The sequence below is a fragment of the Peromyscus californicus genome, unplaced genomic scaffold, assembly GCF_007827085.1.
Source record: "Peromyscus californicus insignis strain IS unplaced genomic scaffold, ASM782708v3 Scaffold_8__1_contigs__length_139910024, whole genome shotgun sequence".
Classification (NCBI taxonomy): Eukaryota; Metazoa; Chordata; class Mammalia; order Rodentia; family Cricetidae; genus Peromyscus; species Peromyscus californicus.
Genome location: NW_026294606.1, coordinates 137525837 through 137546674, shown reverse-complemented (window position 1 = coordinate 137546674; position 20838 = coordinate 137525837). Strand labels below are relative to the sequence as shown.

The 20838-nt window shown below is 46.8% G+C and overlaps 1 protein-coding gene across 1 annotated transcript; it reads left to right on the top strand.

Moving 5' to 3' along the window:
• Positions 1-758: 758 nt before the first annotated feature.
• On the top strand, positions 759-20573 carry Isx (intestine specific homeobox). Its single transcript, XM_052729551.1, has 5 exons — positions 759-814; positions 4427-4734; positions 17062-17213; positions 18882-18998; positions 19695-20573. The coding sequence occupies exons 1-5, from the start codon at positions 759-761 to the stop codon at positions 19929-19931; spliced, it is 870 nt and encodes a 289-aa protein (XP_052585511.1). The 3' UTR covers positions 19932-20573.
• Positions 20574-20838: the final 265 nt, after the last annotated feature.

The following is a 20838-nucleotide window of genomic DNA, read 5'->3' as shown; positions in this document are numbered from 1 at the left end:
AACACACACACCGCAAGCAGATTGCCCCCCTCTTACTGCCAGGCCCATGTGCCTCTCTTTACCGGAAGTCCATTCGGTGGGAGAGCATTGTCCACACTACCCACAGCAGTATGCTGCCTGGGGTGAAACTCAAAGGGCTAAGGCCCTGCCCTTTCCCTTTCCAGGCCACTGAGTTGTGCCTCTCCCTGCTGTGCTCTGCAGCATTACCACGGAGCAGGCCTGAGGAGCCAACCAGGTGAGGCTCAGGAGTGACCTTAACCTCCCTTGACTGGCACACAGCAGACACAACTTGAACTATTTCTTGTAAATGCTCAGGATACAGAAAGACAAAATCAAAGGAAGAAACCAACAAATACAATCATATAAGTAAGGGCTCCCCATGAAACAAACAAAAGAAGGCAGCTTTATAGCTGGAACCAATCAAGCATGGTATGTACTTTCCTAGACTTCCACATCTAGGAAAGCTCACCTCTTACATTGCTTGGAGGAGCACCTCAGACCACTTCTAGTTTGGAGCCGCCCAATTCATGAGTAACTATTGGCTCAAATAAACTCTTTATAGGCCTACTGTGCCTCCATGTATCTTTCAACATCATGGAGATTATGTTGGGCATCTATTTATTACCTGTTTGCTGTCCCTCTATCCTCAAAGCCAACTCCCTGAGAGCAGGGACCTTGTCTTTTTTTTTTTTTTTTTTTTTTTTTTTCTGTGATTATCTCTTTCTCTGCTTGCTCACTTTCCTGTCTGGCACATCACCATGGGTATTTCAAAAACGTTTGATAAGTATATGAACGAACAGAAGGAACAGCTTCTGTGAGACTCTGTCCTTGTATTGTATTGTATCATACTGTACTGTACTGTATTGTGTTGTGTTGTATTGAGAAGGAAAAACTATTGGACTATTGACTGAGAGTAAATTTAGAGACTGTTAAAATAAGCCTGTGTTTTCTTTCTGGGCATTTTTTTGTTGTTCTGGATCACTGGATAACAGGTACTGCACCTCTACCAGTGGAAATAGACTCTTCCCCATTTGTTTGGGTTTTTGGGTGTGTGTGTGCATGTGTGCACATCTTCTGCATGTGTGGAGGCACACTGTGTGGGGGTGTACATAGATGTGTATGTGGAAGCCCAAGGCTGATGGATTATCCTCGGTGGCTCGTCCACCTTGTTAATTGAGGGGGAAATCTCATAATCAAACCCGAAGCTCACTGGCATGTTTGGTCTCACTAGGCAGTTTGCTCTGAGGCTGGTATAGCAAGTGGACAGCTGCCCCCTCCCCACGCAGCATTTCCATGAGTTCTGGGATCTGGACACTGATCCTTACACTTGGGCAGCAAGGGCTTTCACCACTGACTCACCTCCCAAGTCCTCTTAGCTCTTTTTTAAAAAACAAATTTTTTTTCAAAAAGTTTTATTTGAAGTCTCAAGTATTTGAAACAGTCTACTTCACTTGAATGGAGCTTGTCTGCCTTTATTAGTCTTCAAAGAACACTGTCCACTTCCAAAGTAAATCAGTATTCTGAACTTGCTCCTCTCAGTCTTTGTTCGCAGCTCCTGTAAGCATTCCCATCAGAACTTGAGGCAATTGTAAGGAAGCTGTTTCTTTTTAAAACGCAAACACCATCAAATTTCTAAACATACACACTGCTTGACATATTTGGTTTGTTTCCACGTTTTTCAAGTTTTAAATACCAAAAACAAAAAAGGTGTAACTTTAGACAAAGTGAAAAAATTAGAAGACAGACTTCCTTTGCTGAAGTATTTAAGTGACTAATTTGTTAGATCCAGTTTAAAATGAACACTACAAAATTTCTTATTAGTACAAATCCATGGATTGTTCTGCATACACATGTACTGACCAGTGGCTTCAAAGGCATGTTTTAATTATGAAATAGAAGGAAAGAAAATGCATCTTCAGACCCATCATGAACTACCCCACCACAAATACTGTTTCATTTGTGTATTGTAGGGTGTCTATTTTATAATTGTGTATTATAATTGTGAACTTCCTTAAGACTTGTTTTTTTACAGAGTGTGTGAGTGCTGGCATGGTCACCAGTGGGTGCAGTACTGATAGAGACTAGAAGAGGGCATCTGACCCTGGGGTGGGGTTGGAGTTACAGACATGGTTAGCCACCATGTGGGTGCTAGGAAGAAACTCAGATCCTCTGCAAAGGCAGCAAGGGCGCTTAATGCTGAGCCTTCTCCACCTCTCCTGAATTATGTATTTATTTTTATTTATTTATTTTTTATGTGACAGTTAAGTAGCTCTCTAAAAGCATACTCTCAAAGAAATGGTATCATTTCCTTGAAACCAAAAGTGTTGAATTTGGAGGCAGCTTCCGGGTTTTACTGGTGGCAATTACTCACTGAGCTCTGTAATAGGCAATAACCTGGAGATGCAGCCTGTGGGTGTTCCCAACACTCACCTATATAGCTCAGAATAAAACAACGGAAGTATACATTGCACTGTGCTTCTGTGGCTTATTTAAATCAAGATGCGTAAATTTAACTTTCATGTAAGCAAATTGTCCATTTGTCTGATTACAGTCAATTAACACACGGCTCTTACATATCCTTTACTTGACCCGTGTGAAATATCAATCTAAAGTCAAGATGAGGAGAGAGAAGGAAATGCCAACCACCTTTTCAAGCTCCGGAAAATGAACACGTAAAAGAGCACTAGCTTGTTTGCTGTCTGCGTGAATTTTCTAGCGGCTCTGAGGAAAGCACCACGATCCATTAGGAGGAGCAGTCCCATGACTCAGCTGGCCACAGAGCAGGAGCAGACATCCCATAAACCACTTATGCTCTGACTCACTAACACTCTCCTCTCTGCGCTCGCCCCTCCCTTGGAGCCCACAGTCGAAGATGGTGGCTCCGCCGTCACTGTCGGGAAATCCCTGCTTCATCAGGCTTCCAAGGGCGACCTACCCCTACCACTGCAGAACCTCATCTCTCCCAGATAAACCAGAGGTTCTGGCACACAGGATCTCAGAGAAGTCCTCCCTCTTCTAACTCCTCTTCAGGGAATGGGGACCAGCACTGCCCACCCCCCTCCCTCTATAAAGATGTCTCCATTCTAACTCTGAAATTCACATTCACAGTCAGCTAGGGTACCAGTCACTCTTTGTGTTGCAGCAGCCTGGGGCTTCCAGGGAAGTCCTTAAGTCCTTCCTGCCATCCCCTGTACCCCTTTGTTCTGAGCCTCAGTTTCTCCACATGCCCCACACTGGTTTTAAATGCCTACCATGCTCTAACATTTACAAGGCAAGGAACACACATCTGTAAGGGACTGCTCATAGCGGACCCTCGCCCACCACATCCTGGCTCAGCCTCTAAGCCTCTGAAAACCCCATAAACTCTACTAACTCTAACTGTTTGCACACATTTTACTGGCCTCCCCCACTTTTTGCTCTTCTGTTCCACCTGGCCATTTCTCCGGTACCACGCCTCTGCACGGCATCCTGTATCTATCCTCCAATCCTGGCTGCCTCCCTCAGCTCTCTGCTCCAACACCTGAATCCCATCCCATCTCCTGGGGTGGGTGGGGACTTGTTTTCCTTATCAGCCCGCCCTCCTCCTTGGTTACACAGAGTCCTTTGAGCTGAATTCTTGGCAAGATAGAGCAGTGAGTGTCAGCTCCAAGCCTGGGGTTTATTGGTCAGAAAAAGTCTTTGGAGCTGTCTCAGAGATAGGTGAAGGGTGACCAAGCAGGAAAGAAGTAGAAAGGACCCCAAAAGAAGGAGAGGTAGGTGGCTAGAGAGTCTAGTATGTGACTGGAGATCAGAGAGAGAGTGGAATAAGGCCAACAGCAGCCAAGAGACACAGGGGAAGAGTCAGACCATAGGCCTGAGATCTGTGAAAGAAAACACGGGCCTGGCAGTGACCCAGCGTCACCCTTCCTGAAGATCTACAGAGACAGAGGTGCCCAGGAAGTCTCATTCTGGAGACTGGAAGCTGAACTGAGCAAGTCCAGAGGGCATCTGAGAAGACCCGTCAAGCCACAGGGGGGCTCAGGGCTCACTTGGCCACCAAGGGTGGCTCCCCAGCCTCTCAGGGACTGCCTGGGGCCAGCAGAACAAGGCACAAGTTAGAGAGAAGACAAAGGCGGACACTGCTCCAAAGCAGTTCTGCTTGCTTTCTCTTTGTTACCCTTGATCTCCAGGAGCCTTGCCTACGCTGGTGACTAGGAAAGCCATCACCTCCAAGAAGACCCTCTCTGGAAAACTGAGCCTCTGTCTGGTGACAACTATAAACCTGTGGACACAGGACAAGCACCTGCCAGCTCTTCCGCTGGAAGCCACCTCCTGATCTTGGAGGTGTACGAGGTCCATGGAAGTCCCTGTGTCCAAGGGATTGTGCTTGAATCACCCCGCATCAGGATCCCTGATCACCACCTCTGTGTGCCCTCTGGGTCCCCAGAAACTCCAGGAAGAAAGTACACCACCCTCTGCTGGCATCACCCTGGGCACACACAGGGTGTTCCTCCCAGCAGGCTTCAGGGCAGGCCACGGCAGGCCCTACGATCCACAGAGACATGGAGAAGGAGAGTTCAGGGTACAGTGAGACCCCAGAGAAGCTGGGCCTGTCCTTCTCCATTGACGCTATCCTGAAGAGGCCCACAGAGAGAAGAAATATGCCAAGACCACAAAGCATAGGTGGAGAGGACGCTAGGCACACAGCAATCCCAGGTTCCAAGCTAGAGAGGCTCCCACAGGATCAGCCCCAAGGTAAGTGATTTCTGGTCATTTTCTTTTGTTCTGTGAGCTCTGAATGGTCCTTGTCAATCAAACAGGGGGCTGTGACATCCAAATGGATAGTAGGTTCTAGGCCCAATGCTTTTTAAGCCTTGCAGTCTAAATCAGAACGTTGGTATTCAGAGTGCAGAAGCCCATTGGCTCGGTCCATTGTAAAATGCAGGGGCACAGAGCTTATTCTTGTAATTAGGCTATGGCTAGGAATTGTCAGTCACATTCACTCCGCATTAATGTTATGGCAGTCACTGCTCTTTCATTTGGGCAGAAATTATGGTAACTGAACTGATAGGGAAAGAGGTGGACAATGTCACCAAGTTACAACACTAGAAGTCACAGGCTGAACTCAGGGTTGGGCGCACCCAAACCCTTGCTTCCAGCACATTCTCCCCACGAGCTGAGCTCAGCTTGCATGATTTCTAGTAGCTGAACTTTACTAGGGTTTGTCCTCATAGATTTCCCATACCCACGTCTGTCGCCACACCAGTGCATGCACCTACATAAGTGAACAGAGAGTTTTCCGGCTCTCCTTCAAGCCAGCATCCACTCAGGGCAGTGGCTACCCCTTGCTGTGGGAGCTGGGACAGCCAGGGTCAGGGGAAGGGTGTCTCCATCCTGCCTTCGTCTGCTGTGTGACTTTAGGGAAGTCCCTAACATCTCTGGTCTCAGCTTCACTCTGTGACACAGTTCGGGGGATGAAAGTAGGTGCTTATGAAGGTCTCAAAGGCCATTTGGTCATGAGTCTGTAAGCCTGGAGTCTCTCACAACAGATCTGGTCTTTCCCATTTTCACCCCGTTCATCTAAGAAAATGCTAGGCAGGAAACTCAGGAAAGTTCTTGATGGCATTGCCTCCCCACAAAGAACCCTGCCTCCAGCCAGTCTCCCACAGAGGTTCATTAAGGGGCTGTGCTCGGCTGCAGGCAAAAGGACAATCCAGGAGGGATGCTGCCAGCAGCAGCAGGCTGGCTGGTTCCCTAAGGGAAAAGGGCCTTGGGCTCAGCTTTCAGAAGTTCACTGGTATCTTCCAGTCAATTGAGGATTCACAGAAGCCAGTTCACTGGGGGCTTTAACCTGTATCATTCCCACTGCTGCTGTATAGATGAATACCACCTTCCCCATCACAGTAGGGGGAGGGAGTGCTACTGATACTGATAGCTAAAGAGACTGCTCTTTTTAGGCTGCCATTGAAGATTCTAGCATGTTCTATGTGTATGTTCCCGCTAAGCCCAGTGCAGACACCAGAAAGTGCTGGCCAAAATAACAGCCACAGCATTGAAGGGCGCCCCGAGGCCTCATAGCACTTTCTCCCTTGTTCTAGCTAATGGTCGCATGTGTGAGCCCCACTTTGGAGAAGGCAACACAAAAAAGGAGAGGAACTCCCCATAAAAACTGCACAAGCAGTTAACACTGAGCCCGGGAGACCTAAGGCCGTGAATGGGAAGTTATTTCTGGTCACGATTTAAATCCATATAGCCCTCAGGCTAGAACTCAGTTTTCCCAACCCTTGGAGCAGGTCCATCTGGCAGTTTATGACTGTGGGGTCTCTCAGGTGAAAAGCCGCAATGTCAGTAGTTCTGGAGTTACTACCACCCTAGCTGCCTGTGGTGTCAAAGGTGCTGGTTAACCAGTAGTAGTCAGGACAGACGGATCTCTCTTCAAATGTGTACCTTTGAGCAAAATAAAAAGCACAGATGAAGAAAGCTGAAGCAGACACAGTACAAACAAGTCGGCAATGTGGCAGCGAGTACAAAGGTGGCCTGTCCGTGGGCCGTGCTGGGTGCACAGGGCCGGGACTCAAGAACACTGACTGTTAAGCCCAGACATGGTGCCAGTGCACAGGAGGACTTTAAGCAAATCACTACCCCATCTGGGCCTCAGTTTCACGTTAACATGAAAGAGCAGAGCTAGATCTCCATAAGCTTCTTCCCAGCTCTGGTATGCCTTGACTGATTCAACAATAAATCAGTTGTTGGAAAACCCTAGAGAAGTCCATGGCAGCCATTTTTCCCTAGCAGAGACTTCCTCCATGCAGAATGTCCAGTCACAATGCCAGGCGGGAAGCGAGCAAGACAGATAGGAGGTAGCCCCCGTCAACCACCCTATCCCCTCCCTACCATTCGAGGAGCCCCAAGTGAAACGCAGGATGCGTTGACTGGCCTTAAGTTCCTTGCATTCTGTCCCTCCTATTGGACAGAACCCCCCAAGAATGGAAGCACCCAAGATTAGCAGCAAAGCTTCAGGTTCTTCACTGTGCTATTTTACATGTACAAGACTCGATGGAGTGGCTGGTAGACACAACCTCCAGTGATGGTTTGAATCTGAAACCTCCCCCACAGGGTCATGTTTTGAATTCCTGTTCCCCAGCTGGTGACACTATTTTGAGAAACACTGGGCCCTTAGAAGATGAGGCCTGACTGGAAGAAGTATGCCACTAGAGTGGGTCTCTGAAGGGTGTACCTTGGCCCCAAGTTCCTCTCTCTCTGCACCTAGCCTATAATGAAGTGATCAGTCCCTGATGTCACATACCCTGGGCTGCTCCACCATGCCTCCCCTGCCACAGTGTACTACAGACCTCTGAAACTATGAACCAGATGGATTTTTCCTTTCCTAAATTTTCTTGTCAGGCTTTATAGTCACGGCACCACAAAAGTAACCAAGCCCACCACCACCACCACCACCATGGAAGGAGCTTGGATTAGCTGTGGCATTTCAGGTCCCATATCCAAGTAGGTGACTCTAGCTCAAGGCAAGGCCACAAATCTGTACTCTAGGAAGCTCCAAATGAATCTCGTGGTCCAGGGCATTCTTTGAGGAGGCTGGGGCCCAGAGAGGTAAAGTGGTTGTTCAAATTTAAAGTTCATGAAGAGCCAGAACCAGGCCTGTCATTCACGCTCCCAGGCCAATCTCAGGTCTCAATGCCAATCTCAAGATCCTACACATACCTGCCTGCTTGTCTCTGCATCCATTTCCCATCACTCTCTCAGACCCCTTCTTCCTACCCATAAGGTGTGTGCTTCTCAACCTTCCCTCCCTTCAGATGCCCCACTTCAGCCTTTGAAAACCATACCTCCTCCCATGTTCTCTTCCCCTCCCTCAGGTTAGCTTCCTAACCTCTCTCCTGTCTGACAGTGCCCTGCCTCCATAATCACGGGAGTCCTCCATCCCTTCTGTGTGTGTGTGTGTGTGTGTGTTTTGTGTGTTTTGTGTGTGTGATGTGTGTGTTGCATGTGCATGTTTGTGTGTATGTGCATTTTGTGTGTGTGTGTGTGTGTTGTGTGTGAGATGTGTGTGTTGCATGTGCATGTTTGTGTGTATTGTGTATGTGTGTTGTGTGTGTGATGTGTGTGTTGCATTGCAGGTTTGTGTGTGTGTTTTGTGTGTGTGTGTGTGTGTGTGTGTGTGTGTGTGTGTGTGTGTGTGTGCATATGTCCTTCTCTTCTGAAGGACACTAGTCACTGGATTCATGCCCACCCTAACTCCAGGGTAATCACATCTTAAGAACTTTAATTATATCTACAGGGACTATTTTCAAATAAAATCTCATCCACTGTTAGGAAAAGTTTGAACTTGGACATATCTTTTGGGGCAGTATCCCACCTCTCACAGGTCTCTCACTTCTGGCCCCTTTATTTTACTCTCCTTCTTCTTTCTTTTCTCTTCCCTCCCTTTCTTCTCTCCTCCCTTCTCTGTCCCTTTCATGTTAGCCTTCTCCTTCTCCCCTGCATCTCCTGGAATCAGAGACAGCTGTTCTTCCCTGGACATCTGGAGATGGACCCTGTGACCAAGGACCACCGTGTCTTTCATCACTTTATGACTGTTGGCTTTGGCTGATTGACAAGTGAACCCAGGGACTCCCATCAAAGCAGACAGAAGGCAGGAAGACTCTATGTTTGTGACTTTTGCACATCTGTGACAGAATGCCTGACATGAACAGCTTATTGGAAGCTTGTTTGGGCTCACAGTCTCAAAGGATTTCATCCATGGTCACCTGGCCCCATGCACTTGGGCATAACACCATAATGGGAGTGTGGAATGAAGAGGTTGTTCCCTTCATGGCAGGAAGTAGAGGAAGAGGAGGGACTTAGAACTCTGTATACTCTTCAAAGGCAACAAATCCAGTGACCTACTTCCTCTGGCTAGGCCCCATCCCCCAAAGTTACAACAACTTCTCAAAGTAACATGGAGCTGGCATATTCAAACCAAAGTAGATACAGTGTTGGATGCTAGTACTTCCTCCAAGGGGCACATGGTTTTGTCTCCCTCCATTGGATCCCATGGTTCCCACCTCTATATCCCCACTACCAGAGCCACAGACTAACTTTAAAAAGGAAAGGTTTTAATTTTGGTTCAGTTTCCTGGGCTTCAGGCTACAATGTATTGGCCCTCGTAACCAGGAAGCAAAAGTGAGAGAGAGGAAGAGCTGAGGTCTCCCCCTACCATTCAAGAGCACAGCTCCAGTGAGCTGAATACCTACTGGTCACTGCTTCCTAGAGTTTCAGAACTTCACACGACCATGGGCTGAGGATCCGAGCAAATGAGCCTGTGAGTCTGGATGCAAACAGTAGCAGAAGCCACCTCCCTCCTGAAGAAGGCTCCCAGGGGAGGCAATGGTTGAAATCTCTAAACTAAGAAGGGGAGAAAGCATCCCAGGAGGCCGGATGAGGCCTGAGAGCTGGAAGTAGGCCAGCCCACAATAGGTCTGCTAAGCCAGCAGGGGTAGGATATTGTTACTTTGTATTCCAACAGGAATGAGCAATCATTTTGGAGTTTAATGCTGGAAAATGTACATGGCCAATATCAATGAGAACTCTTTGATTATAATTGAAAAAAAAAATGTCTCCAGAGAACTAAAATGGAGAGAGAGGTATGTGCAGCCTTGAAGAAATCTAAACATTCTTCCACACTGGCCATGGAAAGGCCAAGACCCAAAGCCTTCATGACCCAAAGAGTTCATGATGGGAGCCCAACCCTAACACTACCTAGGCTCTCTAGGTACTTCTATGCCTTTTGGCTCTTTCTCACTGCAAACTAGCACCCTCCAAACGACTTCCAACAGCTTCCAGAATGGCATCCTCCTACAGTGACTGACCCAAAGCCCTCTCAAATCCCAATTCTAAAAGCCCCAGCCTCGATATAATAGCCACCTCAAACCAATCAGGTGAGGCCAGAGGCTGTGGCTGGAGGAAGTGCACGTGTTTAGACATAGAGTGGAGTCCTTTCCTTATGGATTGTCCTTCATCACACTGCTCCACGCTAGGGTAATGATTTCTTGTCTTAAAGCTCTTGTGAGTCTTCACAGGTCACTTACAGTCTCCAGTATAGAAGTTTCAAATTTCTTTGAAAGAGTATATTCCTATAGTGATTTTATCCAAATATTCCTGGAAAAGGGAAAGTTGTTAGTCATTTATTGGTCAAGAACAGCTCATCCCTCTGTTTGCAGAGCCATGTGACTCCAGATCTGTCTAACCTGCTCACTGAGCAATCAGGCTGGATTTTAGTAGAAAGGACCATTAGATTTTTCCTCTGATATTGGCAGGAAGGATAACAAAATATGGATTCCCTCTTGGAATAAAAACAAGTTCTAAGGCACTTTCTGTGTCACGTACTCTGGCTACACAGCTTGGGTTGTTCCCTGTCACAAGCACAGGTTGGGGAAGGCCCACCGTGTGTGGGGGTGGCATCTGAAGTGTACATTCACACACACGTGCCTTCTCAGCAAGGAAAAGGGTCATTGCTATTGAGCTATGACAACACATAAAACTTACCTGTCACTCTGTCCCTGAAACTGGTGTCTTGGGTTTCATCTCACTAAACCTAAGAATGTCATGACAGTTAGTCACTGTGATAGAGCAGAAATGAGAGCTTGACGAAGGACATCAGACCTCACAGCAGGGAACGGTGAGCTCTGCACAAGGAGGGCTGCAGAGAGGAGATGACCGTGAGACGGTGCAGCAGGGAGAAGAAGACAGCAGCCTACACAGCAGTCACAGCAATAGAAGTAAGTGTGTTTGCTGCAAGGAACAGCAGAATCCAGTGTGACTCCCATCTAAATATCACCACATGGGAGACAAGAGCCTCTGGCCTTTAAGGATGGACATCAGCATTTTTAAAAGCCATATTTGGAGAACGTAGCTTCCACTGAGGTAGAAGAACACAGCTGCCTTGGGTAGGGCACCCAGTGAGTCCCACACACTTCAGTAGGGGACAACTGCCTTAACAGAGAAGAAAGATGGAGATGAAAACCATGGGGAGCATGTGTGTATCTAGATTCAGGTATGCATATGCATATACTGTTGTATGTGTGGTGTGGTGTGTGTGTCGGTATATGTATGTTGTATGTGTGGTATGTTTGCATATGTATGTATGGTGAGGTGTAGTGGTATGGTGTATGTGATATATGTGTGTGATGTATATGATATGTGTTTGTCTGGTGTGTGTGTGTAAGAGGTATGTGTATACATGTGTATGTTTAAAGTGTGTGTGTGGTATATATATGGTACATATGTAGAGTGTATATATGTGTGCAAGGTATGTGTAATATATATGTGTGTATGGTGTATATGTAGGTATGTTACATTGTATATATGTGTATGTGGTATGTGTGTGGTGCGTATCTGTGTGTGAACACATCTGCTGAATTCCTACATATAAAGTGTCATGAAAGGGAAGATGAGCAGCTACACACTGCCCAGAAGGTCTCACTACAGTTGTCAGCACACCCAGCCCTGGGGCTTCTCCAGGGCTTCTTCCCCTTGTCTTTTGCTGTAATCTTTCTTCTCGTCCCTTTCCACTCTGCTCTTTTCTTTCGATTGTCCACTTAACCAAAAAATTGTGTTATTGCAAAAAATAGAAATATAGATTAAAACCTACAAGAAAATGTAACTAGAGTGCCTCCATCTAGCCGTCCAGCTGTGCTGTCGTTACTTTGATAGGTGACAGACACTGAGACAGAATTTTGAATATGACAGCTGCTTGCTGCAAAGTGAAACTTAGCACTCACTTCTTTTCAATTCTGTTGTGTGTTTCTGGGAGATTCACAGCAGACCTGGAAGGGAAGGAAACATTTGCTGGACTTGTGCTTTGAGGCATGGGTAGGAGCTTGCTAGGCAAAGGAGGACAAAGTATTACAGACATGGGGAGCACTAAGAAAAGCACTTGGAGGGTGGAAGGTTGTGGACAACTTGGGGGAATCCCAAGGTGGTCAGGAATGGCTGTAATCCTGGGACTGAGGAGGGGGAGAGGAGCTATTGGTAGAAAAATATGATGGTAAGAGCCTGTTTCCAGACTGAAGAGCTAATCAATCCTCTGGGTACAAACAGAGCTATAGAAAGTCCTTGACTGATTGGAGAGAAGAGGCCAGTGCAGAACAGCACTAGAGAATCTCCTGGCTGTATCCCTCCTTCATGTACCAGGGATTTCTAGCCCACAGCAGGCTACAAATGTTACCAAGATCTCCTTGATAAACCTGTTTCCCTCAGTGACAAAGACAGACCTATTCCCAGAGGCTTCCCCCAGTGGAAATGTCCCCCTGGGCTTTTAGCTGCACAGCCAGGGACAATTAGCAGACCACAGAATAGGAGCAATCAGGGGAGGGAGTTGAGTGCAGAGAAACATCGGTTTATAATTAGGTGACCTAATCACCTGCATAAATTGTGTATTTCTTATGATCGATGTGCTAAACGGCTCAGTTTTAATTAAGTTCTGCTGACTCGTTCTCTTTGAAGACTCACTGATGTGTTATTCACAGCTCCCAGAATTAACAATGGCCAGAAGAGTCACTTGAAAGAGGTAGCAGTCCAGGCTGCCTTCATCCGCCTCTCCTGCCCCAGGTGCTCTTGTCCATCTCAAAAGATGGAATTGCTGGGCTGAGCTTGCTGACTTCTTTGACAAGAACCTGGCCTGGACCAGGAAACTAAGGAATGTTTCACTCTCTACCTAGTGACCCTTCCTGGTTGAAAATATGGGCCTGATGATCCCTAATCCTCTCTGAGCAGGAATACAAAACACTCTGGCCTTTTCTTCTATGAAGGACCCCATCCTGGGCCTGGAACAGCTTCCCCAGTGGGCTCAGATTTTCAATACCTTGTGAAGAAATCCCTGAGGTCCCAAAGGTATATAGGCTGCATCATGTTCCAGCTTCTCCTCCATCCACAATCTGTTCTTCCTCTGGCACCTGCTTCTGGCTCTTGTAACCATTATGATCTATCACCTTACCTTCCTGGCCTCTAGCAACCTCTAATAGCACATGATGGGAAAGTTAAAGCATTGATCTCCATCCTTCCTGAACTGTCCCCTTGGACGCTGCACTTCCCTCTCCCTCCCTGCCCTGTAGTTGACTCCCAGGAACCCCCAGAGAATTTCAACACAATCCCCACTGATGACATCTCCCTCCTTCCCAGGCACAGGCAGAGAGGCAAGTATAGCAAAGTTTATACTTCAGATTCTGCTGAGGCCATCAAAGTTGGCACCACGCCTATCTCATACTTCCTTTCCTGGAGATTAGTGACAATTAAATGATATTGTAATGGAGAAAAACACAAAGTTTGGCCCAGAACGTGATTCTTCCAAGAATCCAGCAGACAGCCCAACGAGAAAGGGCTGTCTAACAGAACATTCCACAGTAGTGTTGGTTCTACAGCTACACAGTCCAACATGGCAGCCCCTCACCACCAGTGGCTGCCCTGCTATGGCTAATGTGGCTGAGGAGCTGAATTTTCTATTTTACTTCATTTCAATAGCCACTTAGATCTGGCAGCTGCTCTTTTGGACAACACATGTTTTACCTCCCTGCATGATATCCAGCCTCAGGTCCTAAATTATTTCCCTGACTCTAGGGTTCAAGTCTGTCTGTCTGTCCCCAAAATGGACTTGGCCTTGGTTGGGAGCCCAAGCCACTGGGAGTGACCTCAGCTTTGGAGTTCTCTCACTACCTCTTACATCTCTCTGGTTTGTTCCCAAGAAGGGAATATAATAAGAATCAGCATTAGAAGGAGAAAGAATATGATCAAAACATGCTATTTGTAAAAAAAAAAAAAAAAAAAAAAAAAAAAAATTCTCTATAAGAAAAAGTCACAATAAATTTACGGGCAAAAAATAACATAAAGTCATTTTCAAAAGAAAATAATCAGCATTGACTACTGATTACCAAGAACCCACAGTCAGTCCTGGGGAAGGGCCTTGGCATCTTGAGCCAAGCAGGCTGGTCCATTTGGAGCTCTCTAGGCATTGGCTGCTTGGTTAGTCTAAGATCCACTCCTGCCTTCCAGGGGTACACTATCCAGAAAGAAGGCTGCAGACAAATATGAGCTGCCTTCCCAGAGTGCTTGTGTCCTCCAAGCATGAGTGTGAGTCTTCCCTGGACAGGGAAACTCATCTGAAAGTAAAGGCAATTTGGGCTGAGAGTTTGTGCTTTCAGACTACTGCAACTTTATCTCCAGAAGCCTTGGTCAGAAAACAAACCACAGTCTGGTCATCCCATCAGCATCCACTGTTGCTTGGCTCCATGAGGGGCTAAAGTACAATGCTGGCTGAGTCTCCCATTCTGAAATAGTTCCCTGGGAGCCACAAGTACACAGAATACTTTTCTTTTTGTATGATTGGTGTGTGTGTGTGTGTGTGTGTGTGTGTGTGTGTGTGTGTGTGTGTGTAGTCAGATTTTTTTTTGGGGGGGGGGCACCAGCACACAAACAATAACATGGAGGCTTAAGCCTTAACTTATGCTTGTTTTTAACTAGCTCATACTTTAAATTAACCCAACTATTAATCTACATTCTGTCACATACTGCCCATCCTGCTTCCTCCATGTCTCCTCATGTCTCTCGCATGTGACTAGATTACTCCTCCTCTTTTTTCCTGAAAGTCCTGCCTATACCTCCTGCCTAGCTATTGACCATTCAGCTATTTATTATACCAATCACAGCAATACACCTTCACATAGTGTACAAATATCCCACAACGTGTGTGTGTGTGTGTGTGTGTGTGTGTGTGTGTGTGTGTGTGTGTGTAAATGTCCATGTGGGTGCCCTTGGAGGCCAGAAGGTGAGTCAGATCCCTTGGAGCTGGAGCTACAGGCATTTGTGAGCTGTCCAATGTGAGTTCTGGAATCTGAACTCTGGTCCTCCAATAGAACAGCAGTCGGTATTAACCATTAAGCCACCCCTCCACCCTCAACAACTACTTTTCTATCTACCACACATAGACGTGTCTGTTCCTTTGGTACATGTCCATCATCATGAGAATAGTGAATCATAGATGCTAATAGTACCACTTCATTCTCTATGTACAAACGCTTTCTAATTGCTCATCTTTTCAAACATTTGCTTAGATATTATCACTGGTTTGCTCTATCATCTTATATTTTTGGTTGTGAGCCTAGCCTTTAATGGCTGAGCTATCCCTCCAGCCCTGCTCTATCATCTAAAAGCACAGTTTGTACATAGAATATAGACAGTAGGTATTAACTATCATGAAATTGTTAGGAATGTCTAACTTTTCAATTGTCACTACAAGATATTATTTCTATCATATTTTGTACACAAAAATAATTACTTTGAGCCTTTTCTATGTTGAGGCCCATCAGTTGATGTCTATCCTTGGACCCTATGTACCTAAAGACAAGTAGAGGTCAAAGAATAAAATATTTAAATCTTTTAAGACTTAATTTATGTCCCAAAGAGTCTGTAGAAATTAGAATTATGACAAAGGAAGTGATCAGTCCATCATAGACCTATAAGCTTGTTGCAGCAAAACACCTATGGGATATGCAACAAACCAGGTGGTTGAGCAGTGTGAATGAGGCTGGGTACATAGGTTGGCAGTGATGTGGTAGAGCTGTGCCAGTGTGAGTGCCCACCATAGCTACACAGAGGGCTGTGCCTGGAGGGAAGTCTCTCAAGTAGAGCTGAATACATAGGGCCACTCTCCTGAACTCCTTAGCAAGTTCAGGTTAGAATTTGTTTTAGAAGGAGTCCAGTGAGGAATTAAGCAAATGCGAGGATATCACCATAATGATGGGGAGCCTCCTCTCACCATCAATGCCTTCTTCCCACTCCTGCTGCCCTAGGATGAGCTATTGTCCCCCATACCATGCCATGCCCCTACCTCCTTCCACCTTGGAAAGGGGTTGGCTGAAGTATGACTTCCAGGATGCTCCAAGTCAGGTGCCAAGTTGCAGGATGGGTTCAAGTCTCTCCACTGAATATACATGTCTCAAAGACTTGGGGTAACTCCCAGGACCATGGGAACGCTAGCATAGCCCTTGAGTGTTCTCAGTCAATCTGTCTCCCTCAAAATTAAATAGCAAATTAAAAGGTCACCATGAGGGCTGAGGAGATGGCTCAAGGGGTAAGAGCATTATCTACACAAGTATGAGGACCTGAGTTCAAATCCCCAGGACACACGTAGAAAAACAGGATGTACCTACATACACAGCTGTAACCCCCTGAGGACAGAGACAGGAGAATCACTGGAGCCTTCTGGCTGCTGACCTAGCTCCAAGTTCAGTGGGAGACCCTGTCTCAGGGGAATATGACAGAACAGTGCACCCTCTGTCTTCCTGTGACTTCTGTGTTCAAGTATGCATGTGCATACACACATGCACATAAACATAAATAAATAAATAAATCCCATGACAGAGTGATAATCTAGGTAATAAAGGAAAAGACTCTTGGATCTTTTCTAAACAAGGGGCCTCACATTTTCATTTTGTGCTGTGCCCCACAAATGGCAGAGCCAGACCTGAATAGAACTGAGGCTAGACAGGTGGGTTGGAGACAGATTGGCAGGGCTCTGCTGCCGCCATGCTCAGCCAGTACTTTGTAAGCCAAGGCTGGCATACTTTTTCTGTGAAGGGCCAGATGGTAATTATTTCAGTCTATATGGCCATATGCTCTCAGATGCAATGACTCAACACCACCATTATAATGCAAAATCAGGAAGAGACAATACAAAATGCAACACATAGAGCTATGTTTAAATAAAACTTTACTTAAAAATACAGAGGGCTGGGTTTGGTCTTCAGGCCATGTTTGCCATCTCCCATTATAGACAAAGGGGTGTGCCTTAACAGAAGAAAGGCACAGAATCTGAGAATTTTCTAGAAGGTTAACTTGACTTTACTGGGGAGAAGAGGATTAGCCTAATGGGTGTTCTAGAAGACAATGTTACTAAACTCCAATTCCAAGAAGCCAGGGACCAAGATTCAGCAGTGGCCATGGATTTGGAGAAGGAGAACAAAGCAACATGAACATCCCCAGGGGCTGACATCCAGGTCACTGGCCCAACTTGCATGCTTTCTTCCACAGAAGAAAAAAAGAACAAGCGGAGAGTTCGCACTACCTTCACCACGGAGCAGCTACAGGAACTGGAGAAACTCTTCCACTTCACCCACTACCCCGACATCCATGTCCGGACCCAGCTGGCTTCCAGGATCAACCTGCCCGAAGCTCGAGTACAGGTATAGTGCCCAACTTCCACCAAATCTCATGCTGGTCCTCAGACCTCCAGGACTGCCCCAACTGAAACTGCCACTGGCTATCTCCTGGGTAGCCATCATAGCCAAATATGTCTTTCCAGGCAATGAGATCACCCTCATTTAATAAAGGATCTCTCCTTTGGGGTGGCAATGTAATGGATAGACATCAGTGTTCTCCATCCATCTCTGTCCCCATGCCCTCCCTCTCAGCGTATTCATGCTTCTAAAGGTTACGCACACTATCAGCCATAGCAGTTGAGGATTGGGGTCAACCAACATTTTTACTAAGAGTAATCACTTTGGGTTTTGCTAGACATACAATCACTGTCAGAGAGGGCCATTTTCCCTGGCATAGCAGCCTGAGAGCAACCACAGCCAAGGCAGAAACAGGTGAGCATGGTGGCATTCCAACAAAACTTTATTTACAAGTGTTGAAATTTTGTTTTTTGTACAAGTTGCAGGTGTTATAAAATAATATAAAATACTATTCTTTTTGTTTCTTTTCTCAATGATTTAAAGCTATGCAAGTCACTCTCAGCTTGAGGACTACTCAAACACTTGGAATGGCAGGTGTAGCTTACCAGGGTACTGTTGGCCAGCCTAGTAAAGAACACCTCCATGTCTCCTTGGCAGAAGCAGAGAAGTAGACAGACCAAGGATCCATGGTCAGAGACAGGGATTCCGCACTAACAGCCCAATCTAACATCTGTCATCTCTTTACCCCAGAGTATCCACTCCTCTGTCCATGCTTGGATATACCATAGCCCTTTGTCACCACCAGGGTAGACCTGGTGCCCTCTTTTAGATACATTCTGTTTCATAAGTCCCAGGCTGGCATGAGAGGGTCTGCTATATCCAACAGTAACACTGTCAGCACTCTCTCTGAACACAGAGGCTTCTACATCATTCTTTAAAAAAAAAAAATGCAGTGCATTTGTCCTCACTCAAAATCAAAATCCAGCCTGACGTACCACTTTTTATCCAACCTCCTTTCCTGCTGGCTAGAGCCCAGCCTAGCCTCAGCCGACTCCCCTCTTCCTCCTACTTGGAACTGTGCTCCAGCTGAGTGTTTAGCACCTGTGTCTGCCATCAAATCTAGAATCCAACACCTGCCTCCCCAGAATCACTAAGTACAAATGGCCGCATGTCAGAGACCATCAGGGCGCCCAGGAATGCAGAGATCTGCCAATGTTCAACCTATAGACGCCAAGTGGCCCACAGGGGTTGCAAACTGGTGGCCTGCTGGTGGAAAACAGCCCACAGATGGGTTTTGTTTGGCCTGCACTGCATCTGAAAACTCAAAAGCGTTCACATAAAAAAATAAAAATCAAGATTCTTCACACTGGAGACTGTATGAGTCTGACATGCTAGCTGTTTCCAGGTGGCAGCTGTTTGCAGGACCTAAGATCCTCTTTAGGCTTTGTTCACCACAGACCCTACCCAACCCTTCTCAGTTATCACTCATGCATGTCCCCACCCCATTCCCACCCAGAAGACTGTGACCCTGGTCTCTTCCCTCAAGTCTCTAGACTCCACATGCAAACAACTTCCCCTCCCATCGTATGATTTTATAAACTATGAAGTGCTTATTCTTTAGGGGATGCCAGTGTTCTGCATTTACACACATCCATTTTCTTTCCCTGACCACAGATCTGGTTCCAGAATCAGAGAGCCAAGTGGAGGAAGCAGGAAAAGACTGGCAGCCTCAGTGTATCGCAGCAGCCTGGTGAAGCCAGCTTGACCCTGTCCTCAAACATGGACATGGCTGTGAGTGGCCCAGTCCTCAATTGGGGTTGGAGGGACAGTCATCTGGGTGCATCTCACCCAGGCCCTGATGTGAGGAGGCCCTGGGCGAGGTGCCTACAGTACCAAACACAATGGAAATCCTTCCAGAAATAGAAAGACCAAGGAGATGCCTGGAAGAGGGGATCAGGGGCAAGTGGCTGGCTAGTTGGCTCTCCCTTTGAATGACAGGAAGGAGTGGTTTTGAAACTTGTACAAAATTTCACAGTTCACAAAACAGAGTCACAGGGTAAAGGATAGAACATGGGGGGTTGGGCAGCCAGCTCTAAAGTAGACTGCCCAGTTTCAAATCTCAGTTCAAATCCCACATCACAGTGTAGCATAGAAGTCATCTTGCTCCTTAGAGTTCAGTACTAAAGTTTTGACCAAGATGAAATGACTAAGATCTGGAACACTCTATTCATGGTCTGCTACTGAAGAAGTGGATCTCTGAGGAGTGAGGTGACATCCCAGACACATGGTTGCTATTCATGCTGTGAGGATTAGGTCCAGGTCGGTATGCCTGGGCCATACCGGATGATGAAAGTCCTAGGCAGGCAGGACAAGCTAGTCACACTACCCACCACCCACTACCTGAGTCATGGAGGCACCTGGAAGGCAACAGGAACAGTCCTTGGTAAAGGTGGAGACTCATTGGTCCCCTCTGGTCTCTCCTAACAGGGTCCTGTGCTGACACCCAAGGCTCTGCCCATGTTGGTGCCTCCCACAGGGTGCTATCCACTCTCTCAGACTCAGCTCACTTCAGGCTGGTTCCCTGCCCAGATCACCCTTGTCCCATGGCACCCATGGGATCCGCAGCCCTTGCCTGGCTCTCTCACCCAGCAGCCTTGTGTCCCTTCCCTTGCTCTGCCACCTCCATACCCCAAGTGGGGCAGCATCTGTGCCACTTCAACATAGGGACTGGTTGCTCTCTTCCCAAGCAAGCTACTCTCCTCTCCCAGTAATGGCAGGCAGCCTTGGCTCTCAGAGAAAATCACTCCATAATCCATCAATGGCGCACAGCCCAGGAAGCTACCCAGAACTTTGCCACGGAAGACGGCACTGTCATGACAGGAAAAGACAACACACATCTCACCAGCCAAAGTCCTTCTCCCAGCGCAGAAGCCTGGCTGCCTGAGGGCTGGGGAGGAACTCCAGAATAAGCTGCTTTCCATTCGCCCTGTGCTTCCTCTAACAGCTGTGCCACCTCCAGCTGGTCACTCACACCCTCTGGACCTCATCTGTAACACAGCAGCCAGACAGATTATTTCTGAGGACCCTCTTCTCCATTACTTTGGGGAGATGAGCCCTGGGAAACACACGTCATGGGGAGGCCCAGGAGGGGCTGCACATCCATGCATTCATTCATGACCTCTGTACTGACCACTGAACATTGTGGGCCACTTGGAAATAGATGTGGAGCTGAACAGATAGGCTTCTTCCCAGGTCAGTTGAAAGGTGATGCTGACCTCTGCCTGCAAACAGATGTCGGTGACCTTGGCTCGTGTCTAGCACATCACTAATGACTTTGGTATGAAAAATCTCAGAATGGAAGAAAAATAGAAGAAACGTTTTTAATTTAAAACAGAGTTTAGTGTCTTTGTCATTTGCTGGTCTGGGAAGGGCTGTCCCATCCTCATTGGCATTACTGGCAGGGAAGACAGCAAAGTTCTTTGTGCACACAGGACCCTGCTAGCTTGTTTGGCTCTGTGCTGAAAAGCCCTGTGTTCAGGTCTGTTTCTTTCCAGAGTGGTTCTCAACCTGTGGGTAACAACCACTTTGGCAAACTTCTATCTCCAAAAATATTTAAATTATGACTTCTAAC

What these genes read in the sequence shown, in the direction of transcription:
- Isx (XM_052729551.1), top strand. Translation starts at nt 759, where the DNA reads ATGGGTATTTCAAAAACGTTTGATAAGTATATGAACGAACAGAAGGAA. An exon ending in GAACAGAAGGAACAGCTTCT is followed by an intron (nt 815 to 4,426) that starts GTGAGACTCTGT and finishes CTGGGTCCCCAG; the next exon opens with AAACTCCAGGAAGAAAGTAC. An exon ending in TGCCCGAAGCTCGAGTACAG is followed by an intron (nt 17,214 to 18,881) that starts GTATAGTGCCCA and finishes CCCTGACCACAG; the next exon opens with ATCTGGTTCCAGAATCAGAG.